Below are 17,657 nucleotides of genomic sequence, written 5' to 3'. Positions count from 1 at the left end.
AGGTGTTTTAATAATGTGGGGGTGAGGTGTTTTTAATAATGTGGGGGTGAGGTGTTTTTAATAATGTGGGGTGAGGTGTTTTTAATAATGTGGGGGTGAGGTGTTTTAATAATGTGGGGGTGAGGTGTTTTAATAATGTGGGGGTGAGGTGTTTTAATAATGTGGGGGTGAGGTGTTTTAATAATGTGGGGGTGAGGTGTTTTAATAATGTGGGGTGAGGTGTTTTAATAATGTGGGGTGAGGTGTTTTAATAATGTGGAGGTGAGGTGTTTTAATAATGTGGGGTGAGGTGTTTTTAATAATGTGGGGGTGAGGTGTTTTTAATAATGTGGGGGTGAGGTGTTTTAATAATGTGGGGGTGAGGTGTTTTAATAATGTGGGGGTGAGGTGTTTTAATAATGTGGGGTGAGGTGTTTTAATAATGTGGGGGTGAGGTGTTTTAATAATGTGGGGGTGAGGTGTTTTAATAATGTGGGGGTGAGGTGTTTTTAATAATGTGGGGGTGAGGTGTTTTTAATAATGTGGGGGTGAGGTGTTTTAATAATGTGGGGTGAGGTGTTTTAATAATGTGGGGGTGAGGTGTTTTTAATAATGTGGGGGTGAGGTGTTTTTAATAATGTGGGGGTGAGGTGTTTTTAATAATGTGGGGTGAGGTGTTTTAATAATGTGGGGTGAGGTGTTTTAATAATGTGGGGGTGAGGTGTTTTAATAATGTGGGGGTGAGGTGTTTTAATAATGTGGGGGTGAGGTGTTTTAATAATGTGGGGGTGAGGTGTTTTAATAATGTGGAGGTGAGGTGTTTTTAATAATGTGGGGTGAGGTGTTTTTAATAATGTGGGGGTGAGGTGTTTTAATAATGTGGGGGTGAGGTGTTTTAATAATGTGGGGGTGAGGTGTTTTTAATAATGTGGGGGTGAGGTGTTTTAATAATGTGGGGGTGAGGTGTTTTAATAATGTGGGGTGAGGTGTTTTTAATAATGTGGGGGTGAGGTGTTTTAATAATGTGGGGGTGAGGTGTTTTAATAATGTGGGGGTGAGGTGTTTTAATAATGTGGAGGTGAGGTGTTTTAATAATGTGGGGGTGAGGTGTTTTAATAATGTGGGGGTGAGGTGTTTTAATAATGTGGGGGTGAGGTGTTTTAATAATGTGGGGTGAGGTGTTTTTAATAATGTGGGGTGAGGTGTTTTAATAATGTGGGGGTGAGGTGTTTTAATAATGTGGGGGTGAGGTGTTTTAATAATGTGGGGGTGAGGTGTTTTAATAATGTGGGGGTGAGGTGTTTTAATAATGTGGGGTGAGGTGTTTTTAATAATGTGGGGTGAGGTGTTTTTAATAATGTGGGGGTGAGGTGTTTTTAATAATGTGGGGGTGAGGTGTTTTAATAATGTGGGGGTGAGGTGTTTTAATAATGTGGGGGTGAGGTGTTTTAATAATGTGGGGTGAGGTGTTTTAATAATGTGGGGGTGAGGTGTTTTTAATAATGTGGGGGTGAGGTGTTTTAATAATGTGGGGGTGAGGTGTTTTTAATAATGTGGGGGTGAGGTGTTTTAATAATGTGGGGTGAGGTGTTTTAATAATGTGGGGTGAGGTGTTTTTAATAATGTGGGGGTGAGGTGTTTTAATAATGTGGGGGTGAGGTGTTTTTAATAATGTGGGGGTGAGGTGTTTTAATAATGTGGGGTGAGGTGTTTTAATAATGTGGGGGTGAGGTGTTTTTAATAATGTGGGGGTGAGGTGTTTTAATAATGTGGGGGTGAGGTGTTTTAATAATGTGGGGGTGAGGTGTTTTAATAATGTGGGGGTGAGGTGTTTTTAATAATGTGGAGGTGAGGTGTTTTAATAATGTGGGGGTGAGGTGTTTTTAATAATGTGGGGTGAGGTGTTTTAATAATGTGGGGGTGAGGTGTTTTAATAATGTGGGGGTGAGGTGTTTTTAATAATGTGGGGGTGAGGTGTTTTAATAATGTGGGGGTGAGGTGTTTTAATAATGTGGAGGTGAGGTGTTTTAATAATGTGGGGTGAGGTGTTTTTAATAATGTGGGGGTGAGGTGTTTTAATAATGTGGGGGTGAGGTGTTTTAATAATGTGGGGGTGAGGTGTTTTAATAATGTGGGGGTGAGGTGTTTTTAATAATGTGGGGGTGAGGTGTTTTTAATAATGTGGGGTGAGGTGTTTTAATAATGTGGAGGTGAGGTGTTTTTAATAATGTGGGGTGAGGTGTTTTAATAATGTGGGGTGAGGTGTTTTTAATAATGTGGGGTGAGGTGTTTTTAATAATGTGGGGTGAGGTGTTTTAATAATGTGGGGTGAGGTGTTTTAATAATGTGGGGTGAGGTGTTTTAATAATGTGGGGGTGAGGTGTTTTAATAATGTGGGGGTGAGGTGTTTTTAATAATGTGGGGGTGAGGTGTTTTTAATAATGTGGGGTGAGGTGTTTTAATAATGTGGGGTGAGGTGTTTTAATAATGTGGGGGTGAGGTGTTTTAATAATGTGGGGTGAGGTGTTTTTAATAATGTGGGGTGAGGTGTTTTTAATAATGTGGGGGTGAGGTGTTTTAATAATGTGGGGGTGAGGTGTTTTAATAATGTGGGGGTGAGGTGTTTTAATAATGTGGGGGTGAGGTGTTTTTAATAATGTGGGGGTGAGGTGTTTTAATAATGTGGGGGTGAGGTGTTTTAATAATGTGGGGGTGAGGTGTTTTAATAATGTGGGGGTGAGGTGTTTTAATAATGTGGGGGTGAGGTGTTTTTAATAATGTGGGGGTGAGGTGTTTTAATAATGTGGGGGTGAGGTGTTTTAATAATGTGGGGTGAGGTGTTTTAATAATGTGGGGTGAGGTGTTTTTAATAATGTGGGGGTGAGGTGTTTTTAATAATGTGGGGGGGAGGTGTTTTAATAATGTGGGGTGAGGTGTTTTAATAATGTGCGGGTGAGGTGTTTTAATAACGTGCGGGTGCGGTGTTTTAATAATGTGGGGGTGCGGTGTTTTTAATAATGTGGGCGTGAGGTGTTTTTAATAATGTGGGGGTGAGGTGTTTTTAATAATGTGGGGGTGAGGTGTTTTTAATAATGTGGGGGTGAGGTGTTTTAATAATGTGGAGGTGAGGTGTTTTAATAATGTGGGGTGAGGTGAGGTGTTTTAATAATGTGGGGTGAGGTGTTTTTAATAATGTGGGGGTGAGGTGTTTTAATAATGTGGGGGTGAGGTGTTTTAATAATGTGGGGGTGAGGTGTTTTAATAATGTGGGGGTGAGGTGTTTTTAATAATGTGGGGGTGAGGTGTTTTAATAATGTGGGGTGAGGTGTTTTAATAATGTGGGGTGAGGTGTTTTAATAATGTGGGGGTGAGGTGTTTTAATAATGTGGGGTGAGGTGTTTTTAATAATGTGGGGGTGAGGTGTTTTTAATAATGTGGAGGTGAGGTGTTTTAATAATGTGGGGGTGAGGTGTTTTAATAATGTGGAGGTGAGGTGTTTTTAATAATGTGGGGGTGAGGTGTTTTAATAATGTGGGGGTGAGGTGTTTTAATAATGTGGGGTGTGAGGTGTTTTAATAATGTGGGGGTGAGGTGTTTTAATAATGTGGGGGTGAGGTGTTTTAATAATGTGGGGTGAGGTGTTTTAATAATGTGGGGGTGAGGTGTTTTTAATAATGTGGGGTGAGGTGTTTTAATAATGTGGGGGTGAGGTGTTTTAATAATGTGGGGTGAGGTGTTTTAATAATGTGGGGGTGAGGTGTTTTAATAATGTGGGGGTGAGGTGTTTTTAATAATGTGGGGGTGAGGTGTTTTAATAATGTGGGGTGAGGTGTTTTAATAATGTGGGGGTGAGGTGTTTTAATAATGTGGGGGTGAGGTGTTTTTAATAATGTGGGCGTGAGGTGTTTTTAATAATGTGGGGTGAGGTGTTTTTAATAATGTGGAGGTGAGGTGTTTTTAATAATGTGGGGTGAGGTGTTTTAATAATGTGGAGGTGAGGTGTTTTTAATAATGTGGGGGTGAGGTGTTTTTAATAATGTGGGGGTGAGGTGTTTTTAGTAATGTGGGGTGAGGTGTTTTAATAATGTGGAGGTGAGGTGTTTTTAATAATGTGGGGGTGAGGTGTTTTAATAATGTGGGGGTGAGGTGTTTTTAATAATGTGGGGGTGAGGTGTTTTAATAATGTGGGGGTGAGGTGTTTTAATAATGTGGGTGTGAGGTGTTTTTAATAATGTGGGGGTGAGGTGTTTTAATAATGTGGAGGTGAGGTGTTTTTAATAATGTGGGGGTGAGGTGTTTTAATAATGTGGAGGTGAGGTGTTTTTAATAATGTGGAGGTGAGGTGTTTTAATAATGTGGAGGTGAGGTGTTTTTAATAATGTGGGGGTGAGGTGTTTTTAATAATGTGGGGGTGAGGTGTTTTAATAATGTGGGGTGAGGTGTTTTAGTAATGTTGAGGTGAGGTGTTTTTAATAATGTGGGGGTGAGGTGTTTTAATAATGTGGAGGTGAGGTGTTTTTAATAATGTGGGGGTGCGGTGTTTTAATAATGTGGGGTGAGGTGTTTTTAATAATGTGGGGTGAGGTGTTTTAATAATGTGGGGGTGAGGTGTTTTTAATATTGTGGGGGTGAGGTGTTTTTAATAATGTGGGGGTGAGGTGTTTTAATAATGTGGGGGTGAGGTGTTTTTAATAATGTGGGGGTGAGGTGTTTTAATAATGTGGGGGTGAGGTGTTTTAATAATGTGGGGGTGAGGTGTTTTAATAATGTGGGGGTGAGGTGTTTTAATAATGTGGGGGTGAGGTGTTTTTAATAATGTGGGGTGAGGTGTTTTTAATAATGTGGAGGTGAGGTGTTTTAATAATGTGGGGGTGAGGTGTTTTAATAATGTGGAGTTGATGTCTTTTTAATAATGTGGGGGTGAGGTGTTTATAATAATGTGGGGGTGAGGTGTTTTAATAATGTGGGGGTGAGGTGTTTTTAATAATGTGGGGGTGAGGTGTTTTAATAATGTGGGGGTGAGGTGTTTTAATAATGTGGGGTGAGGTGTTTTAATAATGTGGGGGTGAGGTGTTTTAATAATGTGGGGGTGAGGTATTTTTAATAATGTGGGCGTGAGGTGTTTTTAATAATGTGGGGGTGAGGTGTTTTTAGTAATGTGGAGGTGAGGTGTTTTTAATAATGTGGGGGTGAGGTGTTTTAATAATGTGGAGGTGAGGTATTTTTAATAATGTGGGCGTGAGGTGTTTTTAATAATGTGGGGGTGAGGTGTTTTTAATAATGTGGGGTGAGGTGTTTTAATAATGTGGGGGTGTGGTGTTTTAATAATGTGGGGGTGAGGTGTTTTTAATAATGTGGGGGTGAGGTGTTTTTAATAATGTGGGGGTGAGGTGTTTTAATAATGTGGGGTGAGGTGTTTTTAATAATGTGGGGGTGAGGTGTTTTAATAATGTGGGGTGCGGTGTTTTAATAATGTGGGGGTGAGGTGTTTTTAATAATGTGGGGTGAGGTGTTTTTAATAATGTGGGGGTGAGGTGTTTTAATAATGTGGGGGTGCGGTGTTTTAATAATGTGGGGGTGAGGTATTTTTAATAATGTGGGCGTGAGGTGTTTTTAATAATGTGGGGGTGAGGTGTTTTTAGTAATGTGGAGGTGAGGTGTTTTTAATATTGTGGGTGTGAGGTGTTTTAATAATGTGGAGGTGAGGTATTTTTAATAATGTGGGCGTGAGGTGTTTTTAATAATGTGGGGGTGAGGTGTTTTTAATAATGTGGGGGTGAGGTGTTTTAATAATGTGGGGGTGTGGTGTTTTAATAATGTGGGGGTGAGGTGTTTTTAATAATGTGGGGTGAGGTGTTTTTAATAATGTGGGGGTGAGGTGTTTTAATAATGTGGGGGTGAGGTGTTTTTAATAATGTGGGGGTGAGGTGTTTTAATAATGTGGGGTGCGGTGTTTTAATAATGTGGGGGTGAGGTGTTTTTAATAATGTGGGGGTGAGGTGTTTTTAATAATGTGGGGGTGAGGTGTTTTAATAATGTGGGGGTGCGGTGTTTTAATAATGTGGGGGTGAGGTATTTTTAATAATGTGGGCGTGAGGTGTTTTTAATAATGTGGGGGTGAGGTGTTTTTAGTAATGTGGAGGTGAGGTGTTTTTAATAATGTGGGGGTGAGGTGTTTTAATAATGTGGAGGTGAGGTGTTTTTAATAATGTTGGGGTGAGGTGTTTTTAATAATGTTGGGGTGAGGTGTTTTTAATAATGTGGGGGTGAGGTGTTTTAAGTGATGTGGAGGTGAGGTGTTTTTAATAATGTGGGGGTGAGGTGTTTTAATAATGTGGGGGTGAGGTGTTTTTAGTAATGTGGAGGTGAGGTGTTTTAATAATGTGGAGGTGAGGCGTTTTTAATAATGTGGGGGTGAGGTGTTTTAATAATGTGGAGGTGAGGTGTTTTTAATAATGTGGGGGTGAGGTGTTTTTCGTAATGTGGGGGTGAGGTGTTTTTAATAATGTGGGGTGAGGTGTTTTTAATAATGTGGGGGTGAGGTGTTTTAATAGTGTGTTGGTGCGGTGTTTTAATAATGTGGGGGTGAGGTATGTTTAATAATGTGGGCGTGAGGTGTTTTTAATAATGTGGGGGTGAGGTGTTTTAATAATGTGGAGGTGAGGTGTTTTTAATAATGTGGGGGTGCGGTGTTTTAATAATGTGGGGGTGAGGTGTTTTTAATAATGTGGGGGTGAGGTGTTTTTAATAATGTGGGGGTGAGGTGTTTTTAATAATGTGGCAATCAGGTGTTTTTAATAATGTGGAAATGAGGTGTTTTTAATTATGTGGCAGTGAGGTGTTTTTAATAATGTGGGGGTGAGGTGTTTTTAATAATGTGGGGGTGAGGTGTTATAATAATGTGGGGGTGAGGTGTTTTTAATAATGTGGGGGTGAGGTGTTATAATAATGTGGAGGTGAGGTGTTTTTAATAATGTGGGGGTGAGGTGTTATAATAATGTGGGGGTGAGGTGATTTTAATAATGTGGCAGTGAGGTGGTTTTAATAATGTGGAGGTGAGGTGTTTTTAATAATGTGGCAGTGAGGTGTTTTTAATAATGTGGGGGTGAGGTGTTTTTAATAATGTGGAAGTGAGGTGTTTTTAATAATGTGGCAGTGAGGTGTTTTTAATAATGTGGCAGTGAGGTGTTTTAATAATGTGGGGGTGAGGTGTTTTTAATAATGTGGGGGTGAGGTGTTTTTAATAATGTGGGGGTGAGGTGTTTTTAATAATGTTGCAGTGAGGTGTTTTTAATAATGTGGGGGTGAGGTGTTTTTAATAATGTGGGGGTGAGGTGTTTTTAATAATGTGGGGGTGAGGTGTTTTTAATAATGTGGGGGTGAGGTGTTTTTAATAATGTTGCAGTGAGGTGTTTTTAATAATGTGGCAGTGAGGTGTTTTTTAATAATGTGGAATTGCGGTGTTTTTAATAATGTGGCAGTGAGGTGTTTTTAATAACCAGTACATGCCCGTAAAAAAAAGAATAAATAAATAAATAAATATTCAAACCGCGAGCAACAAACACCAACCACACAGGCCGTTTCTTCGCTCTTACGTGCCCGTACTTGCGTAGCCCGGAAGTTCGCATATTATTCGCAATTTAGTTTTAATACCCAATTATTCAATTAGCGCCAATGTATTTTACCTTTTCGCAATGTCATGGCAAGGAAAAACAAAAAGAGAAGAGAAGAGAGAGAAAAAAATTTACTTCCTGGTTCGGAGCATACCAGCACTCTGATGTTACCGAAATTTATGCACCATCTAATATGAAAACGATCATAACTTGGGGCATTGTGTTTGTCTCTAAATGCGCATAAGAAATCGAGAAATTTTTAGAATACACGAAGTCATCACTCTCCGGAAGCCCGTACGTTGTAAGTTGTAACCCGTAATGGGGAACGCGGCTGAGCTTCCCTTCCCCATCGGCCATGCCCACGCAACAACGTGTCTTGTCATTGGTTTGGTAAATAAATGGCCATAACTTGGGGAGCACTTGTCCGATTAATATCAAACCTTGAAAAGGCACATCCTCAGGGCCCCAGTAATATATGTGGCAAGTTTCAATTAGATCGGACCAGTGGTTGTCGAGAAACAGCCGTCACAGACACACACACACACACACACACACACACACACACACACACACACACACACACACACACACACACACACACACACACACACACACACACACACACACACACATTGCTGGAATTATAGCTAGATATGGCAGTGAGGTGTTTTTAATAATGTTGCTGGGAGGTGTTTTTAATACCATGGCAGTTAGCTGTTTTTAATACCATGGTAGTGAAGTGTAGTTTTCAACTTTCACGTTTCATATCTGGTACATAGGTACAGACTGTGGAGACGGTGTGTCGCGACATACGCGACATACTTTCGTCATCTGAAGTGGTTGCCATGGCAACGAGGATGCTGTTTTCCATGTAGTAGCACAATTCTGTATATACCTTCTTGTTCAGGTGTATATTGTGCTCACTTGCGCTCTTGTTGTAAAATATAATCGCCAGGAGAGTATACAGTAATTACAGTTCTGTAATCTATTTTCATCATCAACAAGCCCTGTAGTATAATATGCAAACATTCGAAGCTGTTTTGTCAGTAAATTTGGTGGAAAAGTTGAAGAATCACACATCTATAAAATAGAGATGAAAAGATCCTAAATGATTTTGTTTGCCGTGTACCACCAGAAAATCACAGACGTACCACTCGTTCGGAACCTTTGTTTTTAGAGGTATGCACAATTTCCGTTGAACTGTCTCATCTGCAACAAGCATCAATGTATCCAAAGGTATCCTTCAGGAGGACATTAAACCAGAAAATCCCGTGTGTTCGCACTCGTTATTGGTGGCCATTAAAGATCCCATTGTGTCTTTCATGAAGAGTAGGTGAGTTCTTATCAGCACCCTGAACAGATAGCCAGCCGGTTTGTAAGACCTTGGTCAAAAACGTTATTCGCCCAACTCCCATCAAGGTGGAAGTAATTGGTGCCATGAAAGAAGTAGTAGTGGGCTACATGAATAAAGGAGACATTATCGATAGCTACGTATGTTTCAGATCAAAACACGACAAGCCCATTATTATTACTTCTGAACGGCAAGTCATGTGGGAAGGCAGTTGCAGTGAAGCAGCTTGCTTTCCCCATATGGAAATCTAAACCAATTGAGAGCAACTTTAGATCACTCCGACACCCCGTAAGGCTCACAACAAGTGTGTTTCCATCCTGAGGCAAGCAAGGACACATCTTCTTGAAAATCTCAAGACAACTCTAATCAATCTCCTCCTTCAAAATCATGGTGCTACCTTGGCCTTCTCTGGTATGCCCACCCACACCCTCATTGTTGTTTTCATTGACTTTAGCAAAGCATTTGACACTAAACCGCATGAGCGACTCCTACTGAAGCTTGAGAGGCTGGGTATTGGGCATCCATTTCTTTCCTGGCTAGTGTGATTTCCTTATAGGATATAAACAATGCGTCTCCGTTAACGGTACCCTGTCACAATGGAAGGAGGGACTAAGTCAAGTACCGCAGGGTTCTGTGCGTGGCCCTGAATTATTCTTCGTCAATATTGATCTCGTAGACAATTTTCAATCTAAAGCCCTGTTATTTGCGGACGATGTAAAAATTTGGAGTGATGCTCATTGAGGGTGATGACCCCTCAATGTTTCAGGAATCAACGTTGCACTACAAGGATGGTCAGAAGTCAAGCATGGTTCTCATACGAGGACCCCTTATTGAACCTGCACCTCTTCTCATGAGATTACAGACAAACTCGAGGAGATTTGATCACTTCCGGATCCTGCACAGGGAATTCCAAGTTTTTAATTTGAAGAACTGCCTTGTCTCAATCGGGATGACCGCCTTCGTGGGTCACTCCTGGAAACTGACCAAGCCTGCGGCTCACTGCAGGAGGAGAGCAGTCTTCTATACTCTTCAACTGGTTAACATGTGGAATGGACTCGATGAAGAAGCTGTTCAATCACCATCTGTTGATACATTTAAAAATAGTTTAGACAGACTGCTGTTTCAATAATGATAGGACCACATAGGGCACTGCCCTCCTGTCCTACTTTCCTACCTGACCTAACCTGATCACTGCAGACTCTGCTTGCGATAAGGTAGAATATCTCTATTCAGTGTTTCACAGCAAATCTCATCGACATAACCCCTCCTGTTATGTCCCCCACCCTGCTATATCCCAATTGAGACTGTAATGCACAAGCAGTATCTTGGTTCCAACATTGTTTCTCTACTAGATAAACAACTTCTTCCATGCTCCAGAAAAAAAACCTCCCTTCCATTTTTCAGATGACTCCACATCGTTTGGGTAGGGCCCCATCCTACTGATAGGCAGACGGCATCTGTGTCACTCTCTGCCAATCTGGAATCAAGTCGATGTTGCCCTGATGAATAAAACATGCCCTTCGATCCTGGAAAACTTTACAGCCTCACCCAATCCCTTCAAAAGGATCATTAAACGAACCCACCTGTCTATTTCTATGATCATCCACTTAATGAGGTTCAGTCTCTTGAACTTCTTGGGTTAATCGTCAGCTAAGACCTCTTCGAGACCATTCATATGGAAAAACTGGCCTCAAAAGCCAGTTGTGAACTTGACATCCTTCATCGTTCCAATTCTTAATCCTTGAAAAAAAAAACATCAATACTACTCATTGCCTAAAAGGCCTATGTCCATAGCTCGAAGAAGTACTGCCCTCCCACATGGGCCGGGACCCCAGCATTATGTCTGTCTCTCCTACATTCTGTGTAATATAAAGGTCTCGACGTTATTGACATATACCGTGATGGTCAAAGCACAAGGTCTATGCTCTCACATCACAGGCAAGTCTGTGGTCTGTTTCTCACTGCCTTTCCTCCGGTCTTGCTCCCTCTGCTCTCTTCGCCCTCCAACACTCCCCAGCTCCGCTAAGATGCATGCATTCTTCCAGTAATCCCCCCTTGGTTAAACCTCCAAAATACAGGCTGAAAGAATGAATACCTCAAACACTTCTCTCATCTGCAGAACCACCACCCAGACGCTGTTTTACCCAATACTTCCCTCCAGTTCTTCAAGCAGGTGGAGCATCTCTATTTTCTGTTATCCGCAATCCTTCCCCACATTAAAAAAAAACCCATTAAGCCAACCTTGTAATTTACAGATAACTGTTTCCTCCTCTTCTCAGTCTCCTCTTTTCCTTTTCTTCCATTCCCCTGTTCCTTATGTCCAACCTTTACCACCTCCCACATGGTCAGTTCATTGCCTTTTTATCATGTGCCACCTTGCTCTTCCATGAGCCTCGATGTGGTAAAAAAAAAGAAAAAAAAAGATGTTTTTGAGTTTGCAGTGATTCAATGCATACCATCATGCTTTTATTGATACACGTCTTTTATATAACAGTTTTTAAAAGAGATAGTGTTGATTGATGATAAAATTATTTACATTTCCTAATTGAGAAAAGGTGAACCATATCAATACACATCAGAAAATGATTTCGACTACATTAAAAATTATTTTCCTTAATATAGCCTGACGGTTGTTTCTATAACATGATCAGAAAAACAAAACTTAGGCAATGAACTCACAGAAAGTTTAAATCCTACAAAGTCCTCCTGTTTCTGTGCAATTTACACCACGCTCACATCAGATGTAACATTCAGTCCAAGTTACAGATTTTTAATGTAAAATCATTTTCATTCTTATCCTGCTCACATTGTCCTATAAATAGGAATCTTGTCAACCTTGAATCTGCAATCAACCAGTGTGACGTCCATTGCATGATTTATTTACACTTTTAAACTTTCATATACGATATATTTACTTTTGAAGAATAATTCACTGAATTAGAGGTTTTTTTTTTAAATCTATTAAATATTTTCCTTAAAATACAAATCCTGAATTAATTATTCACTTTTGAGTTCCTAACTTACACTCCTCTCTAAGTTTTCAGCAAAAGGATAGTGATGAGCGGAAATGGGGGGGGGGGGGGGAGAACTACTCATCAGGGAAAAGGTTTAACCATGACTTAATCGAGATATCGAGACAGAAACATGCAGGTGTTTGATTATCTGGATAGAAACGACCAAGCGTTGCATATGAATCCATTCAGAGTGGGAGACGAACACAGGAGACAAACTTGAATGGCACACAGTGGAGCACGTACCTCCGTCAGGCTGAGCTGTTTACATTTTGTATGCCACTGAGATGTCGGATCTGAAACCGCACCTTAACCAAAATCGAATCGGCTTGTTCTCGTCACCTAACCAACTCATCCACCTCGTTTTGTCATAACTCGTCCACAACTTTTTGAGATATCATGCTGCACGTAGTTTTTGGCCCCCATCTCTCAATGGTGAAGAATCACTTGAAAAAAATTCTCTGATCTGCATCCGGATCCGGATCTTCACCAAAATCGAATCAATTCTTCCGTGTCCCACACCCAACCTGTCCACAAGTTTCATCCTAATCCATGCACAACTTTTTGAGATATCATGCTAAATATTGTTTTTGGTCTTATCTTTCATATGGATGCCGTGGAAACCTGGACCGGTTTCCACGGTGTCAATATGAGAGATAGGACCAATGTCAAGCTAGGCAAGATGTGAGGCAGGGGACCCAACCCAGAGGGGAGAGCAGTACTCCACCTATCTCTCAATGGTGAAGAATCACTTAGAAATTATAGTAGCCGAATCCGGATCCAGATCTTCACCAAAATCGAATCATTTTGTTCTTTTCACACACCCAACCTGTCCACCAAGTTTCACCCGAATCCGTGCACAACTTGTTGAGATATCCTGTTCATGGACAAACAGACAGAGGTGAAAACTATAACTTCCGTCCACCTTCAATTAGTCCCTGAAAATGAAAAGGACTCCCTCGTTATTTCTCGATTTTGACTGAAATCTGTTCTAAGTCTGGTATTGTTGAAGCAATCAGTCCATTTACAGTAATGTCATAATCGGTATGTTTACATTAACAGTAATCAAACTTCATAATCCTTTCAGGCTTCAGGAAAATTGCTAAATTTTCACTAAATTTGGCATTAACGAATATTGGGTTTGTCTCAAAACAGACAGGTCACCAGAAATAAAATGGAGAAGAAAAACAAAAGGGGGTTTTGTATCCATAATTGAGGCTCTTGGAAGAGCTACTAAGAGTACACTGAAAGGATCAGGACACAAGAGGACAAAAGGAACAATAGAGAATATGGGTGGGCACCAACAGCAGAGTTGAAGACTGAGATGGAGGCAGATGGATACAGAAGGAAACTCAGGAGGGGAAACTGGAAATTTGGAAGAAGGAGGGCTTGGGGTGGAGTAGGGGTAGGCAGAGGGGGAGGGTTAATGAGGGTAGAAAATATCTGAGAGAATGATGAACACAGCTATCTTTGAAGACCTGGAAGGAACAATGAGATTGAAGAGAATGTGGAAGTTGGTTCCACAGGTCAGAAAGAAGAGGGGCAAAAGCATGGAGGTGAGCAATGATCCTGGATTTGGGGAGTTTTCGAAATTCCAATAATTGGTTTCCACAGCATCAAGCTGAGCAAGATGTGAAGCAGGGGATCCAACCAACCCAGAAAGGAGAGCAGTACTCCACCAAGCTATAGATGAAGGACTTGTAGGTGGATAGGAGTTCAGGCGTGCCAAGAAATGACTTTGTATAAGGGAGGATGAGTGGCTTTGGATGCCAACTTGGAAATGTGGTTTGCCCAAGAAAGATCCTGGCTGATAGTGAGGCGACTGAACTTTCTCAAAAATATTGTTAAGAAAGTAGATGTTGGGGGGGGGGGGTGTTGCCGGATGGTCCTTTCAGAGAGAGATAATGAGAGTGTGAGACTTGTCAGGATTGGAAGACATATTCCAAGTGTTTGACCAGCTTTTGATTTTGTCGAGGCCTGAAGAGGGGGAAGAGGCTGCAGCCTGCCTGTCTAAAGGATGAGGGATGTCACAGCAAATAGATAATGCTCAGATTTTCCAGAGAGTCAGAGTGATCATTGATGAGGATCAGGAATAGGACTGGGCCCAGAACACTGCCTTGGGGAACTCCAGTCTTGACAGGGTGAGGAGATGAAAAGACTCTGTTGTGAGCCACATGTTGGCGATGAGAGTAGAGGATTAGAAGCAGCATGTCCCCACAGTAGAGTGACCGAGTCTGAATACAAATTGATGATCTGAGATTAGGTTGTTGGAGAAAAGGAATGATTTCATATCATCTGCAATGATGGATTCCATGACCATGCTGATGATTGTAAGTAAGCTGATGGGTCTATAGTTAAGGGGATCAGTTTTTGCACCTTTTTATGTAATGCTGTGATGGTGGTGGATTTCCCAGCAGATGGAAGATGACCTCGCACAAATGATAGGTTAAAAATGGCAGAGAAAGAATGTGCAAGAGCAGTGAAGCAGGATTTTAGGACACATGGGCTGATGCCATCTGGTCCAGTTGCAGAATCAGAGTGGACGGTTGAAAGAACCTTTTCCACCTTCTCAGGTGCAAAATACAGAGTCCAGGAAAAGTTTGGGTTGACAGGGAAGGGTGAGAACCGAGACTGAGGGGTTGGAGACACAAGATTTCGAAACAAACACAGAATTGAGGTATTCAGTCTTCTCACGAGCAGAGTCGGCTGTGGTGGTGAAGAGAGGGAAGGGATGGAGGGGGAGCATACTCCAGAGACAGACTTAACATGGCACCACCAGGGTTTAGAGGATTTAGACAAGTTTGAAAGTTAATTCTTGATGTTGGACAGAAGTTGTTTTTTGGCTCTCCTGAGAGTGGACACAAACTTGTTGCGGAGTTTTTGGAATGCACTGAGATCGCCTTCGGTCAGATTTGCCGTCCAGGAAGAGAAGCAAAGCTGTTTCAGAGCAACTGCCTCATCACAGGATTCAGTGTACCATGGGTGGGAAGAGGGGTAACAAATTGAAGGCTTGATGGGATGAATCTGTGCATGTGACTGAGAGAGACAGAGAGGTTTCAGGTTTCTGTTTTCTGTGGAAGAATTCCCAGGCTGAGCTAACATCAGGGGCAATAGATATGGTAGACCAGTCCTGAAGAGAGATGGCTGTTTGCACTCCCTGGCAATCTGCTTGAGTGAAATGCCAGACTCGCTGGCATTGAGGCAGCTCTCTGAGAATAGCCAGAGAGATGTTGATTTAACCATATGATCATATGAACCAATTGGAACAGAGGAAGAGCTGGAGACATTTGTGGGAAAGTTAGTCAACACCAAGTCCAGAAGGGAGGATTTGCCATTGGGAGAAATCCGGGTTGGAAAGTTCACAGATTGAGTCAGTGCCAATGAGTCACAGAAGTCCTTTGCTGAAGTTCCATGGCTGGTGAGGGAGGTACCAACACCCAGCCAAGTTGTATGGTGACAATTTAAATCACCACATATGAGGAAGAGAGAGAGTTGGGATGAGTGGTTAAAAGTTTGTCCATGTTGTCTGGAAGAGAGAGAGAGAGATGTAGATGGAGTCATCACTTGAGGATAACGTACTAATTAAATGAAGTAAAGCAATGCTATTCATGTCGAATAGATTATTATTCATTTATACATAAGGATGTATTTGTCATAGAGCTTGCTCTTTGTATATTTCATAAACTTGAACCCATCATAAATACCTCATGCCTGTTGGATGCCGCACACGATATCACGATCCATTCTAAATAACGAGTTAAGTTATTGTTCAAAAAATTTTAAATTCCTCCAATTGAAAATGTATTTTAATGATAAACGACCCCTGGATACATTATATTCATCTTTGCTCATCTGAAAGTCTTTCTGCAAACAACATGCGTTTGTTTACGCATTAAACAATGATGGAGTCCATACTCTTCTACAAAACATTGTTTAAAGGGGATGAATGGTCAGCCATTTAAAAGCAATGGTTTCGTGAAACAACAGTTGTGGCAATTTTAAAATCAATAAATATGACAGATACTGATCAATGTGGCTGCGTTGATGAAACTTCCTTGTGTAGCAGTTGTCGGTCGACCATTGAGCATCATTACAGAGCATGCAATGCGCAACAATCCGAGGACTTCCTCATCATTCAAATGACCGGGACGGTCTGGTTTTCCACTGGTGTGTCAGAGCCCGATGTAGAGGACAGTCTGTTCCTTTTTGACCGTTTCCTGCAAAAGAAAGTACACATTCTTGTGAAAGGGCAAGGCTATCTGGGATATAATTCCCAACAATACATCTAGCTCCTGGCAAAATTGAGTTGATAATGTCTACTCGATTTGAGGTGTTTATTCTGTGAATGTCCTCCCTCCTTGACCCTCCCTCCTGGACCTAATAATGACCAACTTTCCATCTGATATCTCTTGTTCCTCTTCTGCCCCTACTAGCTCTTCTGATCACTTTATTGTCAATGCCTATATCGCTCTGGTTTTTATTTTTTTTTATAAGAGAGCAACCTCAATGATGCAGGACATGGCTGTTCCAACAGAGTAATCTGGCTTCATTCTGCGCTCTCACAAAAGGGTTGAGCTACCATCTCAGCACCTGATATTGATTCTGAAACACTTTCACAAAAATGTGCATTCTCTCATGCACTGGTTTATCCCATCCTACCCATCCTCGAGAGTCTAGACCCGATGACATTGAATCCTGTGGTGAGATGGTTACAGTCAAGCAGCTTGCTTTCTCAACTTTGAAAGGTACCTTGACTGAGGGCAACTTTCCTTCATTCCACAGGGCTAAAAGAAGGGTGTGTCTATCCTGAGGAAAGCCAGAAAACATCATCTTACAAAATATATTGACTCAGCTCTCCAAACAGTCACCTTCTTCCAAGTCATGGTGGTACCTTGCCAAGTCTGTCTCTGATGTATGCTCCCCCTCTCTCCCATCCCTAATCTCAAACAGCTTTATTGCAGACTCTGTCCAAGATCATGTAGAATGTCTAAACTCTGTGTTTGCCTCAAAATGTCGTGTAACCAACCAATCCCATTATGTACTCATCTTATACCCAATGCCTGGTGTTGGCTTAATGGTTAGGGGGGTGGGCTTGGGATCCTTGGGTCCTGAGTTCAAATCCCGCTCAGCTGTTGAATTAATACCAGGTGGGGTTAACTCGACCTGTCATCCTTCCGTGGTCGGCAAAATGAGTGCCAGCTTGCTGGTATACTGTGTCGGAGTGGCGACCCATCCAGGATTGTGCCCAATAGCCAAGGAGACTGCTTAAGCAGCACCAACGCTCTGCACAGAGTATGGTCCCAATCTCCTCTCCTTATACCCCCAACATACCCACTGTCGACTCGACTATATGTCCTTCTTGCACAAGAAAGTACAGAAAGTTATGTCTCGCCTTACCTTGCCTGCTTCAGTGATGGACAATCCTGCTCTGCTGTTCTTGCTTCCCTTGTATCTGCCCTTTTCAGTCTGTCCTCCTTTGGTCGCCTCCCCTCTGCATGAAAGACAGGAAACATCACTCTCGTCCACAAGAAAGGTGCAAAACCAGACACTACCAACTATAGGCCTGTGAGCTTGCTTTCAATTACAAGTAAAGTCATGGAATCCATCATTCCTGCTGATGTCAAGTCTTTCCTCTTTTTTTTTTCAATCATATGATCTCTGACCATCAGTTTGGATTCTGGACCAGTCACTCGACTCTGGATG

General features: G+C 41.6%; 1 protein-coding gene and 1 long non-coding RNA gene across 2 annotated transcripts in view; one reads left to right on the top strand and one right to left on the bottom strand.

Moving 5' to 3' along the window:
- LOC147015316 (uncharacterized) overlaps positions 1-17,657 on the top strand; it is a 69,577-nt gene that overhangs the window by 38,962 nt on the left and 12,958 nt on the right. The window lies entirely within an intron of this gene.
- Positions 11,370-17,657, bottom strand: part of LOC147015315 (uncharacterized) — a 22,527-nt gene continuing 16,239 nt past the window's right edge. The window contains exons 5-6 of the mRNA XM_085849953.1: positions 17,352-17,445; positions 11,370-16,171 (exon numbers count right to left, since the gene is read on the bottom strand). Of these exons, the coding sequence (XP_085706079.1) occupies positions 16,127-16,171; positions 17,352-17,445 (139 nt within the window). The 3' untranslated portion in view covers positions 11,370-16,126. The remainder of the gene's footprint in view (positions 16,172-17,351; positions 17,446-17,657) is intronic.

Source organism: Eptatretus burgeri, chromosome 12 (assembly GCF_056783735.1).
Source record: "Eptatretus burgeri isolate ZD-2024b chromosome 12, Ebu_testis_v1, whole genome shotgun sequence".
NCBI classification, from domain to species: domain Eukaryota; kingdom Metazoa; phylum Chordata; class Myxini; order Myxiniformes; family Myxinidae; genus Eptatretus; species Eptatretus burgeri.
This window is presented reverse-complemented; position numbering and strand designations above follow the sequence as displayed.